General features: G+C 49.3%; 1 protein-coding gene across 1 annotated transcript; it reads left to right on the forward strand.

Annotated features, from left to right (window-relative positions):
- The first annotated feature begins 257 nt into the window (after positions 1-257).
- STMN3 (stathmin 3) lies at positions 258-12,153 on the forward strand. The gene is made up of 5 exons (XM_069871895.1): positions 258-556; positions 9,345-9,440; positions 9,880-10,055; positions 10,833-11,024; positions 11,542-12,153. The coding sequence occupies exons 1-5, from the start codon at positions 538-540 to the stop codon at positions 11,599-11,601; spliced, it is 543 nt and encodes a 180-aa protein (XP_069727996.1). The 5' UTR covers positions 258-537; the 3' UTR covers positions 11,602-12,153.
- The last annotated feature ends 405 nt before the right edge of the window (positions 12,154-12,558 follow it).

The raw sequence follows: 12,558 nt of genomic DNA on the forward strand, positions 1-12,558 counted from the left end.
CCCTAGCTGTTTGCCTAAAGCTGCCGCATGGTTTGGGGTGCGGGTTTTCCACCTCAGCCCAGCAAAGCCAGCCCTGGTCCTGCAGGTGGGCACCACCCTGCAGTGGATGGGCTTAAAAACCGTAACAATCAATGAATTTGCTTATTTCTGCTTTCAGCAAGGGTAAAAGCAACTTAGTCCCTCAAGAGCAGACAAGAAAGGGAGGAAGAAGAGGAAAAATCATCTTTTGCCAGAGCCCAGCTGGGTGTGTCTCCTGCGGTGGGTCTGTGTTGCTGGCAGGCAGTCTTGCCTGGGAGGGATCTGTCGTCAGAGCCACCAAGGAAAGGAGGCCTGATCCGCTCATTAATATTCCCAACTAGTGACCCTTCTTTTTCTTTCCGCCCCTTTTCCCTTTCTCCGGGCGCTCCAGCCTCTCCCCGCCGTGGATGGCTGCAGCCCCCTCCAGCTGAGTCAGTTCTCCCTCCCCGCAGCATTGCAGCACCTCCGCAGCTCCCTGCGCTCCTGCAGCACCAGCTCCGCTCCCGACGCAGCAGCAGCATGGCCAGCACCGTCTCAGGTAAGGCAAGCAGGTTTTAGGGGGGCTGGTCAGCAAGGAGCTTACAGAATCATCAGGGTTTCTTTTTTATTTATCATTATTTTGAAGGTTTGGGGTTTTTTTTCCATGTGTTTCTGGGGAATCCTCCGATGAGGAGGCAGCTGGTAAGGCATTGTTCCCCTTCCTCCCCCGTACACACACCTCTCTGATGCGAGATAGCAGGTGGGCTTTTTATTTTAATATGAATACACTTGTGATAAACTTGCCAATTTAGAATTTTGCTGGTGTTACATTGTGCCATAAGAAGCTGCCGCATGCCAATTAACCGTTATTTTTGGTAACATGATACAGCTTTTCTTTTTCACCCTAAGAAAAAACCCACACGCTGTGTAGCTGGATGCTGAGAATTCAGCATTTGGAAATGAATCAGCATTTTGAAAATTACATTTTGTTTTGTGAAGATTGGGTGTTGCCTGAGTGGGGAACAGAGAGAAAGACACGGGCAAGAGACTGACAGCAATGCCCTAGAAACCCCCTGATGCCCAACCAGAACAACCTGGATGGGTTTCTGTGTCTTCCCAGGGCTCCCCAGCCCCAGATTTCTTCCACAGCTTACATGTCTCTGTTAGAAGATGCTCCAGGGGAGAGGTCCTCTGATGGCGTTGGGTGAAATCAAATGCTGCAAGGGAAGCCCTTCCTCCCTCCTGCAGCAATAGCAGGTATCACAGTGCGGAATCTGCCTGGGAGCCTGGCACCGGGGTTGGGTTTGGCTGCAGGAGGGCAACCTGCCCTGAGGATGCTGTGCTTATTGCGTCCAGCCCTTTCCTAAAGGTTTAACTGAGGAGGAGGCATCCCAATGGCTGGAACTGGGAACACGGGTGGAAGAGAAGAAAAGCCTGAAGGGGTACAATGAACAGTGGGTGGGTGGAGAGGGTCTTTTTCTTTTCAAAAAACCCAAGTTGTCTCTTGAAACGGCTCTGAATTCTGCAGTGCATAAAGAGGGGCTGGGGCAGGAAAAGCTCAGTCCTTGAGGATGTAGGGCTGAACAGGAACGGCAGACAAAAAGGGAAAGCAGGCAGTGCTTTGTGCCCAACACCAGGTGGGGAACCAGCCAGGAGGAGACCAGCAACACTGCTTGCTTCTTTCACTGGCCTCTGCCCACGTCTCCTGCTGCTTTCTGTTTTCTATTCCTTTCTCCTTCTAAAAGACCAGGAAAGGCAGAAAAGAAAGAGAGACAAAGAGATGGAGGTGTGGGGTGTAAGGGTGCAGCTCATCCCAAATGGGCTTTGCGTGCAATTAAGGATGATAAAGCAGCATTGAAAAAATGTGTTTCTATGATAGAAAATCTCTTATCTATTGTATGTATTTCTGCGAGTATCCCTGTCTCGATGAACATGTGCACACTCGGCAGGTCCCACCCATCTTCCCTACAGCACAGGACTGGGCCTTGTTTGCAGAGTGGGGGTGGGAGGGACAGCTCAAGCTTACCAGCCATCTAAACCAAGGTTGCCTCGAACTTGAGATGGACGAGGCAGTGGACAAAAAACACGTGTAGGGATTTTCTGTTTGGTGCATTCTTACCCTCCCAACCTGCCACATGCCAGTGGCACATTTCATCTTCCCAAAGATGCGGTTTTAGTGTCAAAGGAGATTTAGGATGGGGAATGTGCTTCAGAGAAATCATGCTTCCTTGTGACTCAGATCAAATAGAGGAACAATTTAAAGCAGTAGAAAGTTATGGGAAATCAGTGCTGTGGCAGGAGGGAGGAGGATAATGCAGAGTTTGCCCAGGGAGGGAGTGAGGCTGAGCCTCGCCCAGCTGCCTTTGCAGGGAGCAGCTCCCTATAGCACTTATGGCAGGAATGGAGAGCAGACTGGAAAACAGGAGAAAAAGGCAAGCAAATTGTCAATTTAAGGAAAAGAATCTTGTTTGCTTTCTTCATTATTTTCTTCTTTATCCGCAGCAAAAGCAGATCCGTGCTGAAGGGAGAGCAGCTGCAGTTGTCTGCAGCTGATGCCTGGGGGCTTATCCCCCTTGGGAAGACCTTCCTGGGTTTGTTTAAACAACCAAATCCCTGAGATGAAAAGAAACGGGGCTTGCTTCCCCCAGCCCAGCAGTCACCCCTCTTTTCTCCCTGCCTCCTCAGGCGTTTTCTCCTGGCCATGGTGGTTGTTTTTGGTGCTAGAGCAGAGGACGCGGCAGCACATGCTCAGTGCAGGCTCAGCTGCGGTGCTGGCTGTGCCACCAAGCAGACCTTGCAGGGGTAGAGCCCTCGCAGCTCCTTCCTGCAGCTTCTGCACCAGGCTTTGTGCTTCTCTACCCCACAGAAGAGGTGTCTGGCTGGACTCTGTAGGGCTACAGAACTTTCCCCACTATTAGTAGGTTGAATAAAGAGACACAAGATTATGAAATGTTGCAGCAAGGTGACAGCCCCATGGGCTTTTCTCCAACGTTCGCCTGCTTGAGAAGGTGGAGCCAAGAGGAAACACTGGTTTGTCATTTCTGGCCTCACAACTGGGCATGGTCTACGTGCCTTAACAGATCCCAAGGTTCTCCCCTCCTACACTGAAATGCAAGAGTTGTGGGACTATACCTGGGCTGTCCCCTTCATCCCTTTCTGTTGTCGTGGACACCATATGGTATTGCCCTGTCCTGACACATCTCCTGCTTGTACTGGAGGGTCACAGTCCTTGCTATCAACCTCTCCATCTCTCTGCATCCTCAAGAAATCACTATTTTCTTTCTCTTCAGGTGCTGATGGAGCGTATGTGATCTTATAAATTCATGGTACTTTTATTGTGACTTCAGTTTTACAGACCAAAAGAATCTATTACAGGCATTTTTAATTTGGGGGTTTTTGGGGGGTTTTTTTTGGTTGTTTTTTTTTTGCCGCTGTATCCAAATGGGAATCTCACTCCTTGGAAAGCATTGCTTCTTTCTAATATACCTCATACCTTCTTTGATGGTACCATGTTGAGTCTGTGAGGATCCCTCAGATATCTCAGGAAAGGGCTTTCTTGGAGCCTATCGGTGTTGGCTTATATCTGGTGAAGGCGTTGTATTATCAGATGAGCACATTTGCTTTCTTCAGAGGAGAAGCTGAGATTTAGCGGCTTGATGTGGCAGTTGGAAGGTTGCAGACCAGACTTTTTTGGGACAGCAGTGTGGGCAGCAGGATGGATTGCAGCTTGAAGCTTTCTTATGGGGGATGGGGCTGATGACCCTTGATTATAATACTTGGAGGGACCTGAAGCTCACAAACGTCTATACCCCTAAATTAACTGGAAACAATGTGCCTACCTAATCCCTTCCAGTTTCCCTGCTGGCATGGACTTTATTCTTCCAGATGTAAGCCTATATTAAAAAAAAAAGTCTTCTAGCAAGAGGAGAGTTAAACTGGTGGTCAGATCTTTGGCTTTGACTTAGAAATACAAAAGATTTACAGAGCAGCCAAAGACCATGTGCCTGTGCTGTAACACCTTGGCACATTCTAACTGGTGAAGAGCTGCTCAATGTATTTCTGAACAGTTCTTTCATTCCTTCAAGGTACCTGTGTAGGGCCATACCAGAGAATCTTGTGTTCTCTGAGTGCATTTGTACAGGTAATGCCATAAGCAAGTAAAATAATCCTCAGTTAATGCAAAGAAAAGCAAGATCCAAAGACACCGAATGACTGCCTGTGGTCACAGAGTGCATCTGTACCTGACACATCCTGGCATTGGACTCCTGTCTTTGACTGTCTCATGAACTGGTGCCTTATCCAGTCCCCAGTTCCTCTGTAGCTCTATATGTCACCCTAACCTGACCATCTGAACCTGTGTTTGTCCCAGATCCCCAAGCATTCTGGGTCAGCTGCCTCCATTTGGCTCCTTCCTCTCCTCCATCAAGCAACCCAGGCCGTGCTTCTTTCCACCCAACCACCCAACCCAGGCAGCCAAGTCTCTGCTGCGCAGCTTGGGCTCTTCCCTCTTGCTGAGCCCAGAGAAGAGCAAATTTCCCTGGATGTTTCCCTGAGGGCAAACCACATGTTCCAGTGCTACAGCTTGAGTGATTTGCAACAAAATCCATTAGCTGTGCATGACACGGGTTGATGTGGTGCACATGAACTGCAAATGAAACCTAGAAGAGAAAGAGCCAAGTGATTGGAAACCATTCCCAGGTGATAGTTTAGAAGATGTCTGACAGAAGGCAGAGTAGTGCTTGCATCTGCCTGTTCTCATGGATGATTCCACGTGAGCCCACTAACTTCTGAGCTTCAGATCTCATGGTGGGCGACTGAGATGGTGCATGGCATCGATGTGGGGTACAACTGCTGGTCTGAAAAAAGCCTCCTAGTGTTTTCTGGGTGTGTGAGCTTTCTTGCTGTTCTGGTTTGGGAAGCTGGGAGCAAGAAGATAGATGTAAGTTAGACTGAGGTGAGGGCTGGCTGTTATTTTTATGATAGGATTTGTAGCAGGTGAGAACATGCACAGTCTGTTGTGTTCTCAAGGCTTATTGAGGGCTGTAGTTGCTTCTGTTGTGTGTGTCTTTGTGCTGAAGGACTCTGCTCCCTCTCTCTAGCTTCTCTACCTACTGGTTGGGCTTTGGCTACATTTATGATTGGACTGTTCTCATTTTTCATGATTTAATATTCTTTGTGGAAGCAATTTTTACTCCTCCAGAGTTATCTTTGCAAACCAGATTATTTTCTTGTCATAACCTTCCTTTGACCTTGCTGTCAGACCCAGCAGATCCAGCCTCATCCATTCAAATTGCCTGAATTCACATGGATTAGTCTTGCTCTGCCTCTGGTTTATTATGGATGACTCTGTCAGTGTTGTGTCTAAATGGCCTCACTCTGCTTTGCTGGACATTACTAAACAAAAAGGCTGCTCAAACAGTATGCAAGTTAATTTTAGCTTCTTAGGAAGCAGAGAGCAGGACTTTTTAATGAATAAGAGGTGTTGAGACCCACTGACCAGGCACGTCGTGAGCGAGAAGGTGGTTCCCGTTGCTCGCGCACCACACCCGTCCCCAGCTGTTCCTCTATTTCCTGACTGCAGCCACTCAGGGAGCAGCTGGATGGTGTCTCCAGAGGTTAACTTGGAGATAAACACTTTACATGGATAAATGCCTTGTACAGTGCTCCTGCGAAGCAGCAGGGATGTGGCAATGCAGTATGTGCTGTACAGCACTAGAGGGAGCACAGGAAACGAGTCACAAGGGTGAAAACAAGTTGAGAGCGCCCTGACCCTCTTGGTGGCCTGGCAAAGGCCCAGTTAATCTCCCTTCTCCTTGCAACAGGGAGGGAGTCATTGTGCCCATGCAAAATATAGAGTGCAGAGAAAAATGTTAGTGAAGATGAATTGTTGCATGGGGTATGCAATGAAATAGAAACAGAGCAGGATCAGATTCTGCTGGTTGCAGGGCATAAATATTCAGAGATGTAGAGAAACCGACTGCACGTTTTTGGTGGGATTGTAGGTAAATAGCTCCCCAAGGTCCCACAAAGCCAACAAACCACAAGTTTACCCTACTTTACAGGATGGGACACTGATGTATTTTCTATACCTTCTACAGTTTATTCATGTCTTAATTCACACAGCTCTGTTACTTGCAATGTTTCACCCCAATTCTAATATGAAAGCAGTGAAGTGTTATGACTTAATGGTAAAGACCAGACCAAAGTGAATGAACTTGTGCCTGATCTTTCTGTTGCAGTGTTTGCCTAGAAAGAAACAGACTATTGGTACTTGATGCTTGAGTGAGCAGCCTGCTCTAACCCTCTCCCTGTTGGCAAGACAAAGCTCTTGTTGACCTCTGAGACCAAAATGGTGCTTTGGTGTAAAGTTGGCTGTCTTTACTAGGTTAGACACATGTACAATATTCATTCAGTGTAAGTTGAATTTATTTTTACTGACTTAGCAGAGGTAAAAAACATAAATAGATGCTTAAATGAAAAGTTCAGCATTTCTTGTCTGGTTGCTCTTAAAATGTCTACATTTGTGCACTGGGAGACATACAGCCTTTCCTATAAGTGACTTGTTGTCTGTGTCGTGTTCTGGCCAGCCAGCTATCTTGTCTTTAAGGGTTTTGTCTGCTGGCATAAATGTGTCCTCAAGACCTTATAGCTATTGGCAGATGTGAGTGCAAGTCCTTCTAAAGTGGATTTTAGTGCTGAGGTTTGCAGTGCTGATCTTTTGCGCCTGAGAGTTTTAAGCATGCCCTTTCTGATGCAGCTGTGATTGAGACATAGTTTTGCTTGAGGAGATCCTGGGTTTGATCTTCATGGACACAGTCTCCTAAATAGTGACCCAGAGGTTCTGTTTCTTACTTTTATTTACTGACTCAGAGGATCTTTCTCTCCTTACGGCATGCCTATTAACAGTGTGTTGGACACATGTACTGCCTGTCCTTTGTTGCTGAACGTGTCAGATTTAAAGCGCATGAGGACAAAGTCATTGTGGATGCGTTTGTGTCCCATGGGCGTAACCACTGTCTTCAGAGCAGAAGCATGTGTGTGTGTGCATGCTCAGGTGTCCATTTGTTTCTCAGGGTGTTGAGAGAAGAGCGATGTGTCCAGAGAAGAGTGATGAAGCTGGTGAGGGACCTGGAGAACAGGTCTTACAAGGAGCGGCTGAGAGAACTGGGATTGTTTAGCCTGGAGAAGAGGAGGCTGAGGGGAGACCTCATTGCTCTCTCCAACTACCTGAAAGGAGGTTGTGGAGAGGAGGGAGCTGGGCTCTTCTCCCAAGTGACAGGGGACAGGATGAGAGGGAATGGCCTCAAGCTCCACCAGGGGAGGTTCAGGCTGGACATTAGGAAAAAATATTTCACGGAAAGGGTCATTGGGCACTGGCAGAGGCTGCCCAGGGAGGGGGTTGATTCACCTTCCCTGGAGGTGTTTAAGGGACGGGTGGACGAGGCGCTGAGGGGCATGGTTTAGCGACTGATGGGAATGGTTGGACTCGATGATCTGGTGGGTCCTTTCCAACCTGGTGATTCTATGACTCTATGATTGTTGGTTTCTTCAGGGGTTGGTCCTTCCCCCTCTTCACGCCGAAGTCCCTGGCCTTGGCCTGCTTGGGGTCTCGCCAGCGGTGGTGCTGAAGGGACAGCTCCCAGGCGGGGAGTCCCGGGGCCGTGGTGCTGAAGGGACAGCTCCCGGGGTGCTGAAGGGACAGCTCCCGCCTGGGGGTCTCACTCCGCCCCCGCCGCCTCCGCTGCTTCCCCCATTCCCCCCGGCAGCGGGGAGGCTGGAGCGGGTTTGCCCAGCACTGAGGACTGCCCGGCTGCTAAGGGCTCTTCCAGCTCTTCCCCTGTCGGTCTCCGGAGCCCCGGCCGCTCCTGGTCCCACTCCTCCGAGCCGTGTGGCCGCATGCTGCTAATTGCATCTGATGGCTGGCGCCGGGGTGCAGCTGCAGGCTCCAGTGCTGGGAGGACGCACAGCGCTTCCACAGCTCATTAAAGCACGGCTGCAGCTCAGTGAAGCGGTGTCCTTTTGTCCTCGTACTCCTTTTCATTTTAATTGATGGAGAGGGATGGTCAGTTTGCTCTACAGAAGGGAAAGTGAGACAGGGAAGATCCCGATGGAATGGAGGCAGCTGCAAAATTACTACAACAGGCAGGGACTGCAGTGTATACTTGTCTACACAAAGAACCATGAAACCAGGACTGGGCAGACCTACTGAAGTTCAAGTAACAAAATACAAAGCATTGTGCTCCATAACATGTGCTAGGAGAGAATTAAATGAGTAGATCAGGGATGTGGCACATCTGCTTAATGTCTTTATTTCACCCTGGACTGCAGATAAAGGTGGAGCAACCACCTTGGTGCGTGGTTTGTTTCATTTAAATGGTAATGTCTCTCATTTAGTCCAGGGACCCTCCTCTGGGCTCCAGCTGCACATTAGGAGAAACATTAGTTTACTGCTACATGCCACAACTTCTAGCATGATAAAGCACTCTTGGAGGCTTTCTTCAACAAGAACAAAATCAAGGCAGTCCTGCTGTGTGGCTAGCACTCTTCAAGTAAAGTGTTCCTGTTTGGTTTACATTTGTGATCTCTGAGGATGCTGCGATGTGTCCTCCAGTTGCAGGGATGGTGAGCGAACTGGAGGGCTCACAGCAGCAGAGCTTGAGGGGATTGTGTATCCCCCTGTCCTTTGCAGGGGGAAGCATTCACTGTGATTGCAGCCTAGTATTGACCTCTGCCTGCAGCGGCCAAGGTGGTGATGGATTCCATTTGCATCCTCCCTTATCTTGCATGGAAGGAGGTACCTCAGGAAGTTGAGTTACAGCACTTGCCTGTGTTAGCAGCAACCCCTGAAATGATTCTTCACTCTAACGCCCATTTGTTCTCCACATAGCTGACTGCCTCTTGTCTCTTCGCCCTGTTGTCAGAAATGCTGAACTGTGAAGTATCAGGAACTTGCCAGGGTTGAGCAATGTTTCCAGGTGTTGATGGGCATCATTTTACCTCCGAGGCTGGAAGTGGGATGGAGAAAGGGTCTGGGCAACTCTCCCGATGTGGAGAACTACACAGGCTGCAGCGCTTCAGCTCCTTTGGAGGGAAAGTCCTCCACAGAATATTGCACCTCTAGATTCCTACTGCCTTCCCATGATGTTTGCTAAGTGGCAGCTAACATAGCCTGCTCTAGAAAGATGCCCTTTGGGGACCTTTTGGCAAGTTCTGGCAGCCTGGAAAAGCCTCTGTAGAGTGTGGTAACTACAGACGAATTTCCTCGTGCCTACTTGCTTCTTTTCACTATGAAAAAGAGCAGCCATTGCCACGCGATTCTCTTCTCATTGCTGTTTCCTATTTTTCAGCCTACAAGGAGAAAATGAAGGAGCTGTCTCTGCTCTCCCTCATCTGCTCTTGTTTCCACACCCAGCCCCATCCCAATACCATCTACCAGTATGGAGGTACGTACCCTGCTCCTGCAGAAACTGCACCATTGTTTGCATGATGCTCCTGCAGGCACTGTAGGAGCTTGTCACCACACTGGGCTCTCCTATCCCAGAGCAGCGATGGACGCCCCAGCCTGAGGTCTCTCCATTTAATCTCCTTTCATAGTTTATGTTATTAACGTAACCCACATTTTCCCAGAGAAAAACAGCTTGCGGTGGCTGCATCGTACTGGGGTGACATCTGCCTCACTAGCAGCAATGTGGCCCTTCTGTAATCCTGGGTTGCATTGACAAGGGAGGAGAGGGGTGAAGCTGATCAGTAATCAGGAGATTTCAGAGGGAGAACAAGATCACCCAAGTCAGGACATGGGAGCACCCTAATTCCTCAGGTGAATGAGTGCCACAGGTCCACAGAGCTCCTAATTTGGCTTTTTTTTTTCCACCACAAAAAAAGATATGGAGGTGAAGCAGCTGGATAAGAGGGCATCAGGCCAGAGCTTTGAAGTGATTCTGAAGTCCCCTTCAGACTTATCTCCCGAGAGCCCAATCCTTTCCTCTCCCCCCAAGAAGAAGGACCTGTCCCTGGAGGAGCTGCAGAGGAGGCTGGAGGCTGCAGAAGAGAGGAGGAAGGTAACTACATGTCCTGTAGAAGCACTGACTTTTCTGTGATGGGCACTGGTTGCACCAAACCCTAAAGCTGACTTAGCAAGAGCCATTTAAAATGGTTGGAAATAGTGTTCTTACACTTATTACATCCTGCTGTAAACTGTTAGGTGAGACATGGGAATCCCAGGGTGAGGTTCTGCAGACCGGTTTGGGCAGGGAATTGGACTCAAAGATTGCTCTTCTCTTCTTGAACCTCACGTGTGTGACCTGGCTGGGGGCAAAGATCACGCCAGCTGATGCTGCACGCGATGTAGCAGTTGGTCACACACCAAACTTAAGCTTCAAATCTAAACACAGCCTTGTGTTTCTGACAGCAGGCTGGGCTCTTTCCCACATTTTATTGTGTGTGATGTATAAAAAGGTGAAAGCTGTTGATAAGGAGAAAACCAGCAGAGTAAGGCAAAGGATAAATGTTATGAATGCTGGTGGGTAAGGGGGGAGAAAGCTGAAATGATGTGAAGAGTGAAGTGACACTCGGAGAGGGGACTCTGTGCCCCAGTGCATGTTGCCTTCGTTTTGCTGAGCCGGTGGGAGCAGCCTGGAGCACTGGGCCCAGCAGTCATTGCCCCATAGCTGAAAAAAAGGTGTCAAAGCATCCTCCAAGCAACAGCGTTCTGGGATGGAGGAGGGTGGCAGAGGGGTTTTGAGCAGAGGACATGGTCAGAAAGCCTCTCTGGGTAACTGAAGGCCAGCAGAGCCTCTTTGGCTGCATGACGCCTCTCCAATGCCTTCTCCCGGCAGACCCAGGAGGCGCAGGTGCTGAAGCAGCTGGCGGAGAAGCGGGAACATGAGCGGGAGGTGCTGCACAAGGCACTGGAGGAGAACAATAACTTCAGCCGCCTGGCTGAGGAGAAGCTCAACTACAAGATGGAGCTGAGCAGGGAGATCCGCGAAGCACACCTCGCCGCCTTGAGGGAGCGGCTCCGTGAGAAGGCGAGTGCGATGCCCCAGGAGAGGGCTGGGTGCTGATTCCCATGGAGGGAGTTGGGGTCTGGTTCCTGTGGGTTCATCCCAGTGCAGTGGGCACAGGGGAGTGGGCATTTTCTTGCTGATTAAAAACGAGATATGGAGCGGCTCCGCTCCAGAGTAACATGAGGAGGGGACTGTGTCCTTCAAGGTCAACACAGAAAATACTATCTGGTTCATCTTGAGAAGTGTCAGCTCAAAGGCAGAGATCAGGCCCTCCCCGCATCCAGGGGCTGCCTGGCCAAAGGGTTTTGCAGAAGAGGGGAGCAGTGAATGTGTTCGCTATGGGTCTGCATTACCTCCAGGTCTCACGGATGAGATGCTTTACACCTTGCAGGCGTAACCCATTGTCTGTGGGGTCTGTTGTATGTGAAACTGGTCTCCTTTTTTTGTGTGATGCAAATCCAGTGTGCAGGAGAGGAGGAAACTAGCGACTGCAAGAGCAGAAAGTGTTAGCCTGGTGTCACCTCTCCTGTCTTTGCAGGAACTGCATGCAGCTGAAGTTCGCAGGAACAAGGAACAGCGGGAGGAGATCTCTGGATAGAGGGCTTTTCTACACATCTAGCACCTGATTCCTGTTAACAAACCAACCAGTCGACCAATCTACACATTTTATTTTGTTTGTCTAGATGCAACATTTGATTTCCATCCCCCCCTCCCCTGGTGTTCGTCCCCCAGCTACACGCTTCTCTATCTCTGCATCCTTAATCGTCAGTACTTGTGGGGATTCACCGATCATAGGGACCTCTAAGCAGAATAGCAGCTAGTTCACGTGAAATAGAGAATCAATCAGTCAATCGAACAGCTTCTTTGGAGGGTTTTGTCCTTTTTTAAAGAAAATATTTCTTAAAATGATGTAAAAAAAAAACCCCATTAAGATATTAATAAATTCAACCAGCAGTGTCACAGAGATATGGATTTCCTATCCGGGGCTTTTACTCCTCTTGGTGTTTGCTCTGAGCCCAATATCAGTTTCAGAATATGGGAAGTAAGGGATAATTTCTGTGTGTGAAGTGGAATAGGGAACAGCCCCAAGTTTGCCAGTGGCAGGAGAGAGGGAAGGGATGGCTGAGGAGCCAGCCCAGGCAGGCAGTGACACAAAGTCCTCTTCTGTGGGTGATTCTTTGAGAGCCCCTGTGCCAGTAGGTGAGGCTGGAGTAGCCCATAGACTGAGCCACCCTCTACCTAGCAGAGTCGGGATGAGAGGTCTTGGCTGAGCAGCCTTGGAGAACTTCAGACAGCAGCTGCATCCGTGCCTCCACAGGAGCCCCGGGAGAGTGCGCTCATTCTGTGGGCTCCCCAGTGCTCCCACAATGTGAGATTTCATTCCAGTAAGAAAGCAAATCCAGTAGAGACGGTGCATGGTTATGAAATAGCCTTTTTCTGAACAGAATAATCACCCTTCCCTCTTTCCAAAGGTGGATGTGACTCTTTGGTGCTGTTCCAGGGCAGACAACGAGGTCAGAGATCACCAGATGAGCCCTGAAGCTCTGGCTCACAG

The sequence above is a fragment of the Phaenicophaeus curvirostris genome, chromosome 18 (genome assembly GCF_032191515.1).
Source record: "Phaenicophaeus curvirostris isolate KB17595 chromosome 18, BPBGC_Pcur_1.0, whole genome shotgun sequence".
In the NCBI taxonomy this organism is placed as follows: Eukaryota; Metazoa; Chordata; class Aves; order Cuculiformes; family Cuculidae; genus Phaenicophaeus; species Phaenicophaeus curvirostris.

Coding starts and splice junctions, on each gene's coding strand:
- STMN3 (XM_069871895.1), top strand. Junction 9,441..9,879: donor TACCATCTACCAGTATGGAG/GTACGTACCCTG, acceptor CCACAAAAAAAG/ATATGGAGGTGAAGCAGCTG. Junction 10,056..10,832: donor CTGCAGAAGAGAGGAGGAAG/GTAACTACATGT, acceptor TTCTCCCGGCAG/ACCCAGGAGGCGCAGGTGCT.